At 37.2% G+C, this 18,952-nt stretch overlaps 1 protein-coding gene across 2 annotated transcripts in view; it reads left to right on the top strand.

The window, feature by feature from the left end:
- Positions 1 to 266: 266 nt before the first annotated feature.
- gabrb2b (gamma-aminobutyric acid type A receptor subunit beta2b) overlaps positions 267 to 18,952 on the top strand; it is a 145,525-nt gene continuing 126,839 nt past the window's right edge. For both annotated transcript variants that reach the window (XM_089123919.1, XM_089123918.1), the window contains exons 1-3: positions 267 to 585; positions 771 to 862; positions 1,329 to 1,396. In XM_089123919.1, the coding sequence (XP_088980045.1) occupies positions 401 to 585; positions 771 to 862; positions 1,329 to 1,396 (345 nt within the window). In that variant the 5' untranslated portion in view covers positions 267 to 400. The remainder of the gene's footprint in view (positions 586 to 770; positions 863 to 1,328; positions 1,397 to 18,952) is intronic.

Below are 18,952 nucleotides of genomic sequence, written 5' to 3'. Positions count from 1 at the left end.
TGGTGTCATAGGTTTAGATTCCTATCGATCCTACACCTCCTCAAATGATAGACCAACAGAAGTCAAATAATTTTAAGTCCTATTTTATTTTATTTATTTATTTATTTATTTATTTTTACCGGTAAAACAAACCTCCTGCTCCATCTTGTGTGAGACTAATTACTTTTGAGCCTCACGTCAAATTTTCAAGACAGGAGAAAGAACAAAACTGCTCATGAAGTAGCTTTTAAAGCCCACTTGACAAGACAGGGCTCCTTTTTTTGCATGATGCACAAACAATGCAGATGTAAGGTCATCTATTTTACTCTTCACTCGGGTGTTATCGTTGTTTTCCCAAATATTTCCCTGTCTCTGGTCGGGAAGTGCTCTTCTCGCACTATCACCGCCATACCGCTCCTGGATGCTGCGCTGGAGTACGCATGCGCACCACAGTGGAATTACTGCACAGCGCACTCTAAGTTGGATTTTCTCTGTCTTCACGGAAACCAGAAAACATAAAAGTATGGAGATCTTTAGAATACGAGAAAAGGGCTTTATGCGCGTCTGGACGTTCCCCGTAATAATGGCTGTGGTGTGTGCGCAAAGGTAAGTCGGATCCAAAAGCTCTCCTCACTTCATATGGCTGTCTGTACTCTACACACATACACACACTCACACACACACGCACGCACGCTCACACACGCTCACACACACACATACACACACACACACACCTAAAATGATCTCTAAGGATACATCTGAATCTAACGGTGTATTTTCCCTCTTTACAGTGTCAATGATCCAAGCAATATGTCTATCGTAAAAGAAACTGTTGATAGACTATTGAAGGGATATGACATTCGCTTGAGGCCAGATTTTGGAGGTAAAGCACGTTTTTAATTAGGTTTATTATGTCAGCCTTTTAACATCACCTCTAAACTTTCATAAACGCGCCACGACGAAGAATTACACTCTAATACGTCCCAGTTATTATAGGTTTGGATATGATCTGAACACTTGGTGTCACTTGTTTTAAAATATTCGCTTATCGACGTTAGATTAGAGGTGCTTCGCAAAGTTGACGAATTAATTCACAACATGTACGTTTTATCCAGTGGTTCTTCCGATTTGCTCATTAATAAGTAAGAGCAATATCAGTAAACAGGGATGATCATGATGGTGAATAGGCTGGGAACTTTCCATACTGAACGATTAGTGTGTTTGGGAATCTTTGGTTTAGTTTTCATCACATCCTGGATGTTATCAGGCTGAGATTGAGTTAATAATGCTTCAAAGTGTGCAAAACAAAACAATTAGACGTATACTCATTGGTATGATTTGGTTTATAGGTCCACCGGTGGGAGTGGGGATGAATATAGACATTGCCAGCATAGACATGGTGTCAGAAGTGAATATGGTAAGTGTCATCATCATGCTGCCCTGTTTGAGACACATTTTTGTAACCCCTTTCCCAATAAGCTCTCTGTTCCAGGTAAGTTATGTTTCATTTGAAAAGTTCTAGATTATAAATCCATTAGCTTTCCTCAAATTATTTCAATGAATATTATTTCGCTTCATATATGATAATTCTGCAGTATTCATCAGAGATTGTGCATAACACAACTTTTCAGAGCATGCATTACCTATTATACACAGTATTCACATATGGACATGAATAATGGCCAGGAAGAGCTAATGTGGTTTCTATGGCAACAGAATTCCTTCTGCAAATGAACTGAATGTTTTTGCTGGGATTTATGAAATAACAAAACTAACAAAAATGTATCCATCTTGTGTGTGTTTTTTTTTAATAGTCTTTCTACCCTTATGGTTATCTGGTAGAATTTCCCCCCCTTAGATACAAGAGCATCCCCTAGTGATGGCTGTGAAGTACAACATGAAGTTTTGTGTTTGAGGTCTGGTCATGTGAGGTGATATTCATAACAATAACTCAGAACTGGTAGTGCATTTTCAATACACCAGGGACCTGGCTGCATTGTATTTTGAGTTATTTGTACTCTTAGCAGGATTCTGAGGAATTGTTTCTGTTTTTCTCAAAATAGCCCAGTGATATTCACTACAAGTTACTCGTATTGATTTTATTCACCCGGCAGACAGAGAATACGAGGTTTGAGAAGTGAACGTGTGATCGTGCGCCCTGCTTGTTGTAGTGTTTGCAATTCCATCACATGATTAATGTTTTAAGCAACAGTGCACGCATTCATTAGTACTGTCAAGATGTCTTTAGGACAAAACAATGATTACGATTTATGCAGTTTATGTCTGAGTCTGAGAGTGAGGGCATTAGTGTGTGTCCGCGAGCTTAAATGATGTCATTACTAGGCCAAGAAAGCGAAAATGCACAGATCACTGCTCTAAACCCTTTCGCATTTTCCTGGCGTGGAACTTGCACGCATTCATTTGGATTAAATATTCGTTTCCACTGGATAAATAGCTAGAGCGAGTGTCCAAATCACCATGAACCTTGATGTCATGCAGCTCCCTGTGGCTATGGGGAATTATTGGTATTGGCACTTGAAGCAATGTGTCAGCCCATCTTCATAATGGGAGAAGAGGAGTTGGCCAGGCTTTCCTCTGTGAATAAATAAGAAAAGCTTCAATTCCACACATCCGCCGAGATTACAATATTTTCCCTTTGTTTTAGAGATTTTTTTTTTATGTTCTCTGACTATTTATATCTTTCCCTTCTTATCTGTTAAGCCTTATTTTGTGCAATCTCTGCGCACTCTCTAAAATTGAAAGTTGAATCATAAGTTGAATCATTATATCATAAGAAATTAATGTTTGTTATTAAATCACATTCTCAAAGTCATTCCTGAATAGAATAACCAGCTATGCTCTTCTTCTTCCTTGTTCTCTGTGTATCTCGCTCGGTTACAGGAAAATTAGTAATGTGAATTAATCAGAAGAGGCGTTTATGATATTATACACATACTCATTCTTTCAACTCTGATCTTTACATCCTTCATGACATTACATCTCACCATGAAGTGCATGACACAACAGAAGCATTACTGCGCTATTTACTCATTCAAGCATATACAGTGTCACAAAACCGTTCACTCATTCACTATATGGTGCATGTCAATGTAAATGAGTGAGTTCATACACTGTAGGCACTATACTCTAGCATCAGGACGTCACACTACTTCAAATCTAGTCTCACAGTTCAGACTGGAATTCAATTCTAGTTTTATTATTAGCTTTTCTAATTGATTTTCAAACAACACTTTAAAGGTATAGTTCGCTTTGAAATAAATTTTTGGTATGTTTTAGCTTACCTCAAGGGCATCCAAGATGTAGGTGTCTTTGTTTCCACAGTAGTTTTTAATTTTGATATTTTTAGGTCAAACCGTTCTTGTCTGTCAGTCATATAATGGAGGTCTATGGTCACCACCTCAAAGAGCATGCACAGAGAAGTCCAAATTATACATGATTTAATGACTCGTAAATGTAAGTACTCATTGATGGCCTAAAACACGAAACGAGCGGTTTGTGTGAAAAAACTAAACGTATTTATATCGTTTTACCTCTTATAACCACAGCCACAAAACTCCTGCGCCCTCAGATCACTTGGATGTGGCTGTGGTTACAGGTAAAAACGATATAAATACTGTTCGTTTTCTCACACAAACCGCTCGTTTCGTGTCTTAGGCCATCAGTGTGTACTTACATTTACGAGTCATTAAATCATGTTTAATTCGGACTTCTCTGTGCATGCTCTTTGAGGTGGTGACCATAGACCTCCATTATATGACAGACAGACACGAACGATTTGACCTAAAAATATCAAAATTGAAACTACTGCGGAAACTACTCTTGGATGCCCTTGAGATAAGCTAAAACATACCAAAAATTAATTTCAAAGTGAACTATCTCTTTAATGGTTTTGTGATATTGCATATTTAGACAACGTTTTGCTTTCATTTAAAGAACTAGCAGCCTAATCTCCAGTTTATTCCCTTGTGAATCATTGAACATTACCCTCGACTCGAAATACCGCTTCCACCTGTGTTATTTTATTAGCAGAGCAAACCTTTTCTTCATTGCAATTATATATGAGCTTATATGAGGCTTGCTCGGAATAACACCGCTGGAGCTGTGCCGAAGCAAAATGGCTCAATGCTTTCAGCTTATAGCCACATATTGCCTCCGGCTCACCCGATTCTGTTCACGTACATGGTCACATGTCTCCATCATCAAAGGTCCTCTGTACCACCCACAGTTGGTGTTAGATGATATTGTAGATCTGTCCAGAGAGGAGAGCAAAGGTCAGACATGACCGCAGGCAATATGACTTGCAAAAGCTTCATGACATTAACAACCTGCCATTTTCTTGGAGGCAGTTAGGGGTGTGGTTGTAGGGAAGGTTGTGCTCCTCACGGCGCCTTAGGTGTGAGTGATTCACCAAAGGACAGACGAATGCAAACATAGGGTGAAACAGAGACTGGGTGCTGATGAATGGTCTCGCAGCTTCTAGGCTGAAGTGAAGCCTAGTGCAAATATGTGATTTTCGTTGCTCTTACCGTGACCTTGACCCATTATAGGAAAGAAAAGGGACAAATGAGATCTCAGTTATTTCTCCTTGACAGCAATGAGATAGAGAGGGACTATGAAGTCCCGTGAAAACAAGTCTCAGCAATGAGCTTCTCACCATCCACGCGTTTTGTTATTTTACGAATCCCTCTTTTTTTTTTTTTTTTTTTTTACAACTTTGTGATTTCAAAAACAGAATTTACTACTAAGTTAAAAGAGAGCAAACGGACCCCATCAGTCCATTACGGTTTCCAGAAGAGGTTAATGGTTTTATAAGCACATCAAAATATTAAGGAAACCAAGAGGCTGAAAGCTTACTGTGAGTGTTTGAGGATGTTGGTATCCATCCCAATCTTTTTTAGTCTACAAACCCAATTCCATAAAAGTTGGGACACTGTACAAATTGTGAATAAAAACAGAATGCAATGATGTGGAAGTTTCAAATTTCAATATTATATTTAGAATACAACATAGATGACATATCAAATGTTTAAACTGAGAAAATGCATAATTTTAAGGGGAAAATAAGTTGATTTTAAATTTCATGGCATCAACACATCTCAAGGCCATTTTTACCACTGTGTGGCATCCCCTCTTCTTTTAATAACAGTCTGCAAACGTCTGGGGACTGAGGAGACAAGTTGCTCAAGTTTAGGAATAGGAATGTTGTCCTATTCTTGTCTAATAAAGGCTTCTAGCTGCTCAACTGTCTTAGGTCTTTGTTGCATCTTCCTCTTTATGATGCGCCAAATGTTTTCTATGGGTGAAAGATCTTTTTTTATACCCAATCATGTTGCCAATTGACCTAATAAGTTGCAAATTGGTCCTCCATCTATTCCTTATATGTACATTTAACTTTTCTGGCCTCTTATTGCTACCTGTCCCAACTTTTTTGGAATTTGTAGCTCTCATGAAATCCAAAAGGAGCCAATATTTGGCATGGCAATTCAAAATGTCTCACTTACAACATTTGATATGTCATCTATGTTGTATTCTAAATATAATATTGAAATTTGAAACTTCCACATCATTGCATTCTGTTTTTATTCACAATTTGTACAGTGTCCCAACTTTTATGGAATTGGGTTTGTATTTAAAAAAAAAAAAGAAACCCATAAATCCTCAAATGTTCATCTTTTTGTAAAGGAATGCTGATGTAATGTGCCACATATCCTGGCTGTGACGTGCCATTGTGGTAACCTCTGCCTTCTCTGATTGAAAAACATGATGATTTGTGAGCATGAAATGAGTGGCGTATCTGTCCTCACTGAAGCATGCACTGGTTTTGTGTGCGCTGTTGACCCAGCTGGACTGTGCTGTTTCAATACACTTGAGATAAGGAGCATATTTGGTCAAGCACTACATAACTTGAATTTTGGCTTTTAGTTGTGGTTCATGATTTCTAGCACGTTTTCTAAAACAGAATGTCCATTGTGAAGATAATGAAGTCCAGCAGCTTTTAATGGGCTTGCGTTGGGAAAGAAGCTTTGCATTTACTCTTGACATATTCTCCATAAAGTTTGTTTTAAGCTTCTAACTATGTGTATTAAACTTATTTACTTAATTTCAGTGTTGTAGTACTCGAGACTCGGACTCGTCTCGGACTCGGTCTCGAGACCATATTTTAATGGTCTTGGTCTTGTCATGGACTCGTGTCCATTTGGACTCGGAATTGACTCGTACTCGAACATTTTTTTTTTTTTAGGACTCGGAATTATTCCCGAGTCCACTCGAGTTCAATTCAAAATATTTTTCATGATTATTAATGTATGTGAATAAATATGTCTTTAAATTGATTGACACGCCCAGTGATTGGTGATTTTCTAGTGCGCAACTGCTCATGACAAATTGTAATAAAATTACTTTTAACACCACCTACTATGTGGCCTTTTTACCCTAAACTGATCATATTTTTTAAACTCTAAGTAAATTCAGTAAAAAAAAAAAAAAAAGGATTTCTCTAAGTAAATAAAAGTAAATTAGGTAATCAACCCTCACTGGTCTCGGTCTCGACTCGGACTCGACCGTCTCTGGTCTCGGACTCGACTCTCTATGGACTCGGTCTTGACTCGGACTCGACTCTCTCTGGTCTCGGTGTCGACTCGGACTCGAGTGAGGTGGTCTCGACTACAACACTGCTTAATTTAGTCGGAACCACTTATTGTACAGAAGTATCAACACATTCTTATCTTAGGGCGTCATATAGTGACACTTTTGACAATGCGTATACATGCATATAGCATCAATATAACACGCTTTGGTTATGGGTAGGTTTAGGTCTGGAGTAGGGTTAGGGTTAGACCACTAGGAGGCGCCTTCTGGCCCATATATATCTGCGTCTCATATTGACACTAAAGGGTGCCATGTGCGTTGGATGTATATGCATTGTCAAAAGCGTCAGTATATGACGATTTGGGATTAGAAAAGGTTTGAAGTATTCAAACTTTAAAGGGCACATATTATGCAAAATTATTAAAAAATTCTGTTTTGATATTATCATTGCTGACACTGAGTGTGAGCTCGTGAGGCTCCGCCCTCTCTGCCCCTCTCATTTGCATTTAAAAGCAAATACACTGAAACGGTGCGTTTTTCTGAGCCACAAAAAGTGACAATAGGCTTTATGTCGAGCGTCACGTGACCAAACCGGAAAACGGGTCTCATCGCATCCGCTTGTCAGAGAAAATAGCCATGTTTCCATCCACTTGTCAATCGAATTATCTGAAATTCGGTTAAAAAACTCATGCGGATAAAGCTGGTGAAAGTGTGTTTCCATCCGACGACTTTAAAGCGAATAAAAACCTGTACGTAATGACGTCACATGCTGTTTTGCGATTTGATTTGAGACATTTTAAGGTGTTTCCATTTATTTTCGCACTGAATCGAACAACATTCAAGCAAACTTTTGCGAACAAAGTTTTGTTAGACAAAACGGATCGCGCCATCTACCAAAAATGATCAATATTTCACAAGTTGAAGGCTAATAATGCGTATGTGCCAGCTGATTGCGACATATGAATGGGATAATGTATGCGAGGCGGTTGTTGGTTGTATTCGCTATAACAACCGCCTCGCTATATATTATCCTGCTTATTAGCCTACATATAAATCAACCAAATAAATAAATAAATCAATAATTTGACACAAAATATTGCCTTAAAAACGAGTTTATTGATTTAAAAACGAGTATTGCTTCTGCTAAAGAAAATAGTCTGTTCCGTCTCTGAACTGCGTCCATGGCAACGGTGTGTTATACTAGAAGTCAACTAGAAATAACAGACCACATTCTACATTACAATTCAACCAAGCCACGTAAAAACAAGCAAAACTAACCTAAGAAAACAGCGACGCTATAAACATTGCTATGATGATGACGATGCACGTATGCCCGACGACAGCGGAGGTGACTGTGGTGTGGGAACGACAACGCTCCATCAGTTCTGGGAGATCGTGGTTCACGGAAACCCTTTGGTTGAAGCATCTTTTTGCTTTGTCCACTTACATCTGTCTTTGTTGACATCCGGCATGTGTGCGCAAACAGGCCGGAAATGAACTCGTCTTCTGACGTGTTGCAACCATAAAAGGTCATAAAACTTAATCGCAATTCATTATTTATTCGGCAAATAACGTTTCCATCAGCTTTTATCGCATTAGCCGTATATCGATCAAGAGAAAATCCGATGAGACCGAACGTATTTCATTTGAATCGATTTTCATGAAATTTCATCGGATTTTACTGTTTCCATAAGGCATTTTTCATTCGATATCACTTAAAGGAGTAGTTCACTTTTGAAAAAACTTTTGCTGATAATTTCCTCACCCCCATGTCATCCAAGATGTCCATGTCTTTCTTTCCTCAGTCGAAAAGAAATTTAGGTTTTTGATGAAAACATTCCAGGATTTTTCTCCATATAATGGACTTCAATGGGAACCGGATGGTTCAAGTATCAAAAGACGGTTAATAACTGTTTCAGATGCAGCTTCAAATGTCTTTAAACGATATCAGACGATGAATAAGGGTCTTATCATGCGAAACGATCGGTTATTTCAAAGCTTATTCCGAAAATGTAACATTTCTAAGGACAAATGCTAGCCTAGCTCTATTCTGTGAGGCGCGTTTGTAACGTCACGTAATACGTAATTACGTTCAAAAGGTCACGGGCGACGTAGCCGAAAGTACAGAATCAAAATCGCCCGACATCGTTGTTTTTCCTTTTAATTCCTTTTTTGTAAACGGCGTTTGAGTTAGTTTTCACGTTCAACCTATGCGTTCAACTTGTAAACACTGACTCTGTACTTCCGGCTACGTCGCCCGTGACCTTTTGAACGTAATTACGTATTACGTGACGTTGCAAACGTGCCTCACAGTATATTACAAGGCTAGCATTTGTCCTTAGAAAAGTTACATTTTTGGAATAAGTTTTGAAATAACCGATCGTTTCGCATGATAAGACCCGTATTCATCGTCTGGTGTCGTTTAAAGACATTTGAAGCTGCATCTGAAACTGTTATTAACACTATCTTTTGGACCTGAACCGTTTGGTTCCCATTGAAGTCCATTATAAGGAGAAAAATCCTGGAATGTTTTCATCAAAAACCTAAATTTCTTTTCGACTGAGGAAAGAAAGACATGGACATCTTGGATGACATGGGGGTGAGTAAATTATCAGCAAAAGTTTTTTTCAAAAGTGAACTAATCCTTTAATTCGGATAAAAACGTGTCGATGGAAACATGGCTAGTGTTAACGGCCGTAAGACCTGACTACGATATCTATGGATATTTAAGGTAATCAGCTAACCTAACTAGTTCACTTTGTTATTGGCGTTTTATTCCATTTAAATATCTAAACAACACTGTGAAGAAGAAAAATATAAAACGTTTAAATATCAATCTGCACATGTGAGGGACATTGGTTATGCTAATCTTTGCTCGCTCCTTTTAAGTTATCGTGAGTAAAACCGCAAAAAAATTCATGAAGCACATACAAAAGACCTGGACCGGAAGCGATGCGACCTGCTTCACAGAATGCGGAAGTAAGTTGTGCATAGAGCCTATTTAAACATACAGTACTATAAAAAATTGTCTGTTGATTATCTATTTTGAGCTAAAATTTCACATACACACTAGGGACGTCAGAGACTTATTTTACATCTTGTGAAAAGGAACACAATAGGTGCCATTTAAATGATCTAATGTATGTAATTATTGTTTGTAAAATCACAATTATAATAATACTTAACATAAAAGACTAAATGATAAACCTGTATAAAAATAGCATAAAGCATGAGTGTTTCCTACAGGAAATTAAAATCTAGTTAAGCACTTGTTAATGTTTGTCAGCTGCAGCTGGTTGGTGCCGCCCAGCTCGGCCCACTCAGGTTACAACATCACTAATTATTGTGGGGAAAAAGGCAGAACACTAATGTATTTCAACAAACCCAAAGGTGTACCAATTTTAACCTTCATTTTTTTGACACCCTTTTTGCTGCCTTTTGTGTTTTTGCCTTTAATGCGATAGACTTTTACCATTCTCAATCTAGCTAAAATGTTTTGAGTATAAATAATATTTCACTCGTGCTAACCTCTTTTGCTATTATTGATGTCATGGATATTTAGTTGCTATATAAGAATGACAGATCATCTTTGTGTATAAAAGGGATTGTAAAATAACAGTTTCCATGTTTGACATTTTTAAATATGGTTTTTTTTTTGACAGTTTTGGACATCTCAGTTGGCTCATCTGTAGTCCCTGTCCATGTACAGCTAAAACAGATAGGCGCATAAAATTACATGAACATAGTGGAGAATACATAAAACATGACAAGTAGCTTCCATACAGACAAAGTTACGTACACTTAGGGTGGTAGATTGCATACATTATGATTTATGATAGCACTTATGGCATTTGATGGACATGATGTTAGATTGAATGCCTGTACTCAAGAAAATCTATGATCCATTTTAGGTGTCATCTATCTACTTAGAAAGGTAATACATGATGAAATTGTGTTATATTATTTGAGTGAACACTTACATAAGAGGTTTGCTGGCAATGCTTGCATATTTCAGGTACTCTTGGCCTCTCAGACGCGTCTTGGAATTGTAAAAGCCCAGACATTATTGATGACTATAGTGTCCAAAATGTTTTTAAAATTCATTTATTTCATACTAAGTACACTACAAATCTTATCAGACTTACTGATATACATATAATTCAACTTCATTTGGAGTACTTCTTTATTGCACAATGCACATTTCTTTATGTTTAATATCACTATTAGTAAGGATAGTATGATCTCTGTATAATATCAGTCTTTAAATGCAAGATATTTAAAATGTCCCAAAAGTATTTGTGTAATTGTTGCACTTTAGCCTAATCAGATATACTTAAGTATAGCCTATGTTTAGTTGGCCCTCAGGCCTATTTACGGATAAGTAAAGTACATTAAGTACAAAATTAGTACACCCTTAAGAAAAATGGTTCTAAACAGTACCAAATTAGGGTTCTTCGACTTATATCAATAGCAGAACCCTTTTTGGTGCTAAATAGAACAATTTTTATAGGGTTCCATAAAGAACCATGCTTTAAAGGTGCTATTGTGTTATAAATAACCAATATTAATATCTTTATATTATTAATATTACTATTATTACCATATTTTTTTTGTATAAATTATTTATTAATATTGTTATATATATGCCTGGTCTTTATCTTGTTGCTTCTATTGAGGTTTTACATAAAAAAAACAGCATGTTGTGTCAATTATTGACATGGCAGATTGTAGCAAAAATGACCGTGCTCTAACAACAGTTGTTAGCTGAATATATTAATAAATAACAATTGACATTGAACACAATATAGATGTCATGAAGACCGAGTTCCAGTGAAATATTTTCACAATCCTCTTTATGTCCTTCATTATGTGTGTATTCTGAGTGGCAGTTTCTCTCTGCAGATGATGAGGTAATGATACGTGACAGCTTTTGAAAAAAAAAACAATTGAGTTTGGAGTTACATTGTGTCTCTTCCATTTGATTATATAAAAAACAATTATGTTCAATTATGGCCAACATTTGCAAAAATGGACAGTATGAGCCTTTAACCATGTTAAAAGTAAAAAGAGATATAAAGTCATGTTATAGCACAAATGTTTTTTTTTTGTGACTGGATATGTTTAGGCATAAAGTTATTATACTAAAAACAAAATCAAACAATATGGATCAAAAATTCCATATCTCTGTTACTTAATTGGTGGAGAAGAGAAGATGATGTCCTTAACTGAACAGAGCTGATCACACTTACTGTAGGGCCTACACGTTCTCTTAAACTAAAAAGAGAAAAAAAGACCATTTTTAAAGTTATAATTTGTAGACATTTTAATTAAAAAAACTCATTTACATGTTGAGATTGTGTTTACAGTCTGTGTAGTAACTCTAGTTGTATAGAAAATCAGTAATGAGGAGGCTTTGACAGTTACAAATTTGAAAAACAAAAAGGCGGGAATAAACCTAAGCTCACACAAAGAACCATTTCAACATATAATGGGTTCTTCAGGACAATACGGTACTAAATAGAATTGTTACGTGTAAAGAACCAACTTTTTTAGAGTAGTTCAAGTTTAGCTGACTTTAAGTGTGCCAATTTAGTATAACAAAAGTACAATTTCAGGGTATTTATAAGTACATAAATATCTAAATGTATTTGTAGTATACCATATATCATCATGTTGATGTAAATTCAGTCTCAGTTTTTATAAAAGATATACACTTAAGTTCAAATCACCCAAATAGAGGACTATTTTCTGAAAAAATAGACATTTAACCGCACACAAGCTATTGAGAGTCAATAAGACATTGCAGATATTGTGAACTATGTGTTTTGGGGGTTTTGCTTCCCTGGATTATACAGCTTAATATGGTCATATGATTGATCCCTTATAATGTATTTTTAATTTAAACAATAAGAGTGGTGGTTGAAGTGTGTGATGGGCTGTTTGTGTTGGTGTGTAGGCGTTACGGAGAGAGAAATAGGCTGGGGTGGACTGCTGAAGAACAAAATATGGAGATCGGTAGTAAGTGAGGATATTCAATTCCAGAGAAGAGAGAGAAACCTGAGAAACTTGAATAATCTTATAGCATTTATTCTGTTCGGTATTTAATGACTCTCTGCTCACAAGACTATGTAGTAGATTGCTCTAGTAATAAATATACTTTCAGCTTGAGAATCTGTTATGGCATTATTCTTGTGATGGCCTTTTCGTTTGGTTTGTAACCAGCCTTCATAAGCACCATGTGCAAGAGGGAAAAGGCAGCAACATACGTATAGGCTGAATTTCAAGTAAAATGCATTATTTACTGTAAAGGGATTGTTCACCCAAAAATGAAAATTCTGATTTCATTTACTCATCCTCAAGTTGTTCCAAACCTTTATGATTTTTTTTCTTCTTCTGCTGAACACAAAAGAAGATATTTCAGTGTGACCATTGTCTGAAGCATATGTGAAGCAGTCGCATGACCAGTGAAAAAAAATGAAAAAAAATGATTCACTCCTCAGGTGTGAATCACATCATTATTATTCAAAGTCGTATCGCCTTTCTAAACAACATGATTAATGACCTATAAACAAATGACACAATTTCAATCATTATATTGTTTTTGTGAATTAGTGGGCAGGATGGATTTCACATCATTGTATAACAGAAATTCTGTTATTCTAGGTTTAGTATTTGAGTTGTGTAATCAGAATACATTTTTTCATGTAACTATCCTAGTGAAAAAAGTATACTTTATTGTATTTAAATTATATTCCCATTTTCAGTAGTTATTGCAAATATACTAACAAAAAATGTTCCTATCTTTAAATATTAGAGCCAGACCGATATATCGGCCGGCCGATATTATCGGCCGATATTAGGCATTTTCCATAATATCGGTATCGGCAGTTATAATGGCCGATAAATGAATATTTAAAAAATAAAATAAAAATGGACGAAACACGCTTCAATCATCTCTCCTTGGCCTGTTATATTGAAAATGTATGTTTTACAATTTGCAGTATGATGTTATCTATTGCTAATCATAGACTAGCTAACCACAAAGCTAGCTAATGCCACTATCATCAGTGGAAGACCGTTAATGAGCTTGGAAACCACAATGAACTTTTTCTGCCTAAATAAAGTAATTATTACTGTATTTATAACTAGCATGTCTCTAGTTACAGTCCCTCCATTGTAAAATGTATGTTATACTTGCGAGGAGTGAACATTTAGACATAGAGAAAAAGTATCAAACGTATCTTGTGCAGAAAAGTTAGCTTTTCATTTACATGTGTGTGAAATCCAACAATATTTAATAAAAAAAAATATATATATCGGCCGATATATCGGAATATCGGATTTTAAAACCCAAAAATATTTGTATCGGTATCGGCCTTCAAAATCCTTTATCGGTCGGGCTCTATTAAATATATTAAAAGTGTATTAACACACTAAATAATTGTACTTAAGTATATTTTCTAAACATTTATTTTTAGAAAAGTATACTTGATGTGAGAATTCTGTTTATTTTTGAGTGTATTTATTTTATCTTCATTTATAAAAATATATTTTAGGAATATTTTAAGCCTCTAGGCGCCATTGTCGAGTTTACTCGTCAAGATGCGGCATTGAAAAAAATTGCCGAATTTGTCAAAATGGGTGTCAAATTTTATTCAACCTCCCCTCCACTGAATGGCAGATATGTCATAGTTCATCCCCGACTCAAAAAAACGTCATGCTTCCATATAAAAAAATCTTTGAGTTAGAGCGCATTGAATCAGTGCGATCGAAATCGGAGCTAGTGTTTGTGAATTATTATTTCTCTAATTTACAGAAAGTCTCTATCTTTTATCACTTTTAAGATATAGCCAAGATGTCAAAATCGAATGTTTTAGGGAAAAAAAAGTAAAAAAAAAAAGTAAAAAAAAAAAGATTCACTCCTCAGGTGTGAATCACATCATCATTATTCAAAGTCGTATTGCCTTTCTAAACAACACGAATAATGACCTATAAACAAATGACAAAATTTCAATCATTATATTGTTTTTGTGAATTAGTGGGCAGGATGGATTTCACATCATTGTATAACAGAAATTCTATTATTCTAGGTTTAGCATATTAACAACTACGCATACATGTTTTTTTTTTCTTAATATTACAAACGTGTCAAGAATGAGTCTTGAGGTGACAATGCATACGTGGCTAGAACTATGTAATTACACTTGCTGAAGGCTCACCAGGAATAGATAATTAACAGAGTAGATGAGTGGACCTTTCACTATTAATCGTCGTCCCCTCCAGCACAGTAAAGGGGTGACAGTGTGACATTGAAACAATGCTAAAATGCCTGGAAGAATGAGGAATGGGTAGTCCTCCATCCAGCACAGTCAGTCTTTAGGTGAAGGTGCAGCATCAGCACGCTTCCTTGCTAGAACCAAAATCAGAATAAGCAACCATTAAGCCCTGACGGATTACTTTGCAGAAGAGTGGTGGACGCTGTTGTCTTTCAGTTGCCCCCCCCAGTCTATAGTTAGATTGGAGATAATAGCTTGACATAGTGAAATATACACTTCCGTAAGGGACCTGTTGCTTAGATAATGCACGACCTGGCAAATCAGCGGCAGAGGTCTTTAAATTTGTGATGGCCAGGGCAGTTGACAGAGAGGGCAGCTGGCAGAGATGTAGTGGCCTTTGCTGGTATTAGCATCCCATTTGTACTCTTTTGGCCTCATGCAGCTTTACCAGTGGTAGTATAGACTACATACATCGCCATGTTTCCCCGCTAGTCCTCTGGAAGGTTTTCCTGGCTGGATCTCCTGAAGGTACTGATACCCTTTTCCTCCAAGGAGGACTGAGGACAGATAGCCCTTTTCCACCAAAAAAAGAACTGGTTCGGAACTGGTGCTGGTTCAAAGTTGGTTCGGAGTTGGTTCAACTTGCGAACCGCTTCAGAACCTACTTGTTTTTCCACTGACTAGAGCGCCCAGGGAACGACGTCGTTACGTCACTGTGTACGTCGCCATACGTCTTGCAAATACAACATTACTTTGGGATTATCTCTAACTCGTATTCCAAGAAAGCTTTAAAAACAATTGAAATTTGTAAGTTTTTTAATCTTTTCGTTTGATATGTAATTTTTTTCTGATAAGTTATGTACTGTAGCCTACCCCTGTAATTGTGTCTTTTTTTCTTTAAATTTATTTGTTCTATATTGTGACTTTTCTTCTTTGCTTAAAATGTCTTCAATAAAAAATGACAAAAATAGAAACACTTGCGTTAACTTCAAGCAGAACAATTACAAAGGCGGACTCCGTCGTGTTTCTGCAAATGTTTCTCTTGGCTTTGCGATCCTTTATTATGGTCAGAAAAGATGTTTAGGACACATCTAAACCCGCCTCAGCCCCCGACGTAAGCATAACGTGGTAAAAGAACGGTTCTAGTCCAGCAAAGAGTTGGTGCCACTTTGGAACCAGTTCTCCTGGCCTAGAACCGGTTCTTTGGCTGTCGAAACACAAAGAACTGGTTCGCGCGCAGGCACCGGCTCCGAACCGGCTCTCAAAACGCTTTGGTGGAAAAGGGGCTAGAGTGGACAGTTGATAAAGCAGACAGTCAAACTATTGATGGAGTCCCTCCACTCTTTCGGTCTGCAAAGTTTATTTCCCTGGAATAGTATACATGCTCGCCTCGGTTGGGTTGCTTTAAAGTATGGCCAATGCAAGCGCGGATGAAGGCTATTCCAACCAGTGATGTGCCAGGATGATTCTAAAGTCCCCCAGAACCAGAAGTGAAGTGTTCTCTAGGTAAGTACAACCAATGCGTAGGAAACCAGGTTCAGAGCAATGTTATAATTCCTCCTCAAAGTGGTTTTCCCAATATTGAGAGGATGAGAAGTGAGATTGAGCAGGGAATGGCCTGGAGGTGGAGCTGATGGATGAGTTGTCAAGAGAACCGGATAATCCGGCCGAACTGATGAGGGCTGTAAGTGCAACAGAAAAAATGGTCACTGGTCACTGCGACTTTGGAACAAAATGGAGAGTGAGTGACTGTAACAGTATGAACTAAACCAGTAATTCTCAAAGTGTGGTCCGCGGACCACTAGTTGTCCGCCATCGCCCCCTAGTGTTCCGCGAAAAGATGACCTAAACTAGGCAAGTGTTTACAAAATTGTCACTTTTTCGCACGTACCAGTGTGATCAGTCTTCTTGGCTGATCCCTGGAGCGTACGATCACACCGGTGTGATTAGAACGGTCAGTGCATCACATGATCGATGTGCTTCCCCGCATTGGCTGGCGCTGAGCCAGAGACGGGCGCACTCAGTGCTGCTGTCATATTCACGGACGCAATTTCCTATGGCAGGGGTCGGCCGGCCCCCTAAACTTCTGCCTAGCCCCCCTAAAAATTTGTGATTAATGTAGGCTAGGAATTCATGTTCGCTTCGGTCTTATTATCAGATTCGGCGCGTTCTTCATCCTCAATCCGCAGCGGTGCAGAGCAGAGAGCTAAAGTAGCTAAACTTAACATTTCATATTTGACATTTTTTAGGTCATAAATGTTAAACGAATGACAAAAAATAATCAGGCAAACTAATATAGTTTTGTCTAATTTCGCCATTTTTAACTGAAAATTAGTAAATAAAAAATAGTAACGTGACATGTAATGTAATAATTAGTTTACTGTCATTGTCGTGAGGGGACAAGAAACATTAACAAAGCCGTTTTCATCATTTTAGGCACATAATTAATAATGAATGTATACATATTGAGAATATAATACAAATTGTAGCCTTTAGTACAAAGCTAAGCCTTCGGAGGGGAAGAGAAAGTGATGAAGAGACTGAGGAAAAAAGAAAGAGTGATGGAGATGAGGAGAGATTTTGACAAATAATCTACTGCCCACTGACATTGTTTTAAAGCAATTTCCTATCCTTTTTTTTGGTCTTCAAATGTCTTGAAAATGCAAATATCAGATAACTAAAAAAATGGGACCTCTTTGATTATAAAGCCCTGTATTAGGCATACAAACAATAATAAATGTGTAGCCTATACATATTGGGAATGCATTGAATAAACTTAATTACCAAGCTTTAGCTTTCAGTAAATAAACGCATCTGAGAAATTATTCATAGGCAAAATCAACCTATATCAGTTGACCCTATGTTTATTTTCTTCTCTGACAGAAAAATGAAAAGCCTATATCAGTCAAAGCTCAGTTAGGAGTTAAATTTAAACTTAAATTTAGCTTATCCTTACAATTTTTTTGTTTTTTGGGGGCGTGTTAGAGTGGGATTTTGTTAGGTGGTCCTCAGAAAAAAAAAAGGAAGGTAAAGATGTCCTTTGGCTGAAAAAGTTTGAGAAACACTGAACTAAACTCACTGATGCACTAGGTGGTTTCAATGGGCTCACCGTGAGTTCGCTGGGCACACTCCGATGACTGTCAGCTCCACAGTAGAGGCTTAATCCCCTCTGCATGCACCAATGAGAAAAATTGATCTGCATTGATTCGTCTGCTGGTTCTGGATGGTAGAACGTGCTTCCAGATTAAAAGGATTGTAGGGTTGGAGGTTCATGGGAACATGAGAATAGATGGGAACAGTAATGGAATGATTACGTGTCACAGGTTGTATAAATGCTCATTGACTGAAGAATTACCTAAATCTTTACCGAAATGTGTGAGGAAGTGTCCTGGGATTAAGTGACCGAGCCAGCCTGAAGCCAATTTGTTGTTGGCCCATTGAAGAACAAGATGATAAATGCTATTTTGGAGTGATCAGGAAATCTCTGAGACTGCATCTTGAACGTTTATTTCAAAATAAATCTAGTGCAATCTTGATCTGGAAAATGATGCAGGATTGATCATGGAAGGTCAATGACGAAGAACTAGTGACTGCCATAGATCAACGCCACTTTTGCGTCATCGAAGGGTAACGCCCCCTTTTGGGGGAAAACACCTCTATACTGTCTATGGGAAAACAAACGGATTCCCATGAGAACAGAACTTGCACTAGATCTGCAAAGTTTCTTGATGGCAAAAATGGCACAAACTTAAAGAAGTTAACGTTACTGAATACGGGGTTACAGAGGTGTCCCTTTGAAATGGTCGAAAACTGGATTAATGACCCCACACAGCGGCCAAATATGGACTATTCAGACATCTAACGATACCACTATCTCGTGGAATCACCAAGTAAGTAGCCTTTTTTATTTATTTATTTATTTATTTATCATTTACACACTTACAGTAGCCTATGACAAACTACTAGACGATGAGGCCATGTCACTTGGATCATATTTAACTTGATTTAAGCTATTGACAGTTTTGTTGTCGACTAGCTATTAGAAAGACTAAGCTGTTAGCAGCTAACGTTACCTTATTAGACTATGT

This window comes from Pimephales promelas, chromosome 19, assembly GCF_988280905.1.
Source record: "Pimephales promelas chromosome 19, fPimPro1.hap1.1, whole genome shotgun sequence".
Lineage (NCBI taxonomy): Eukaryota > Metazoa > Chordata > Actinopteri > Cypriniformes > Leuciscidae > Pimephales > Pimephales promelas.
This window is presented reverse-complemented; position numbering and strand designations above follow the sequence as displayed.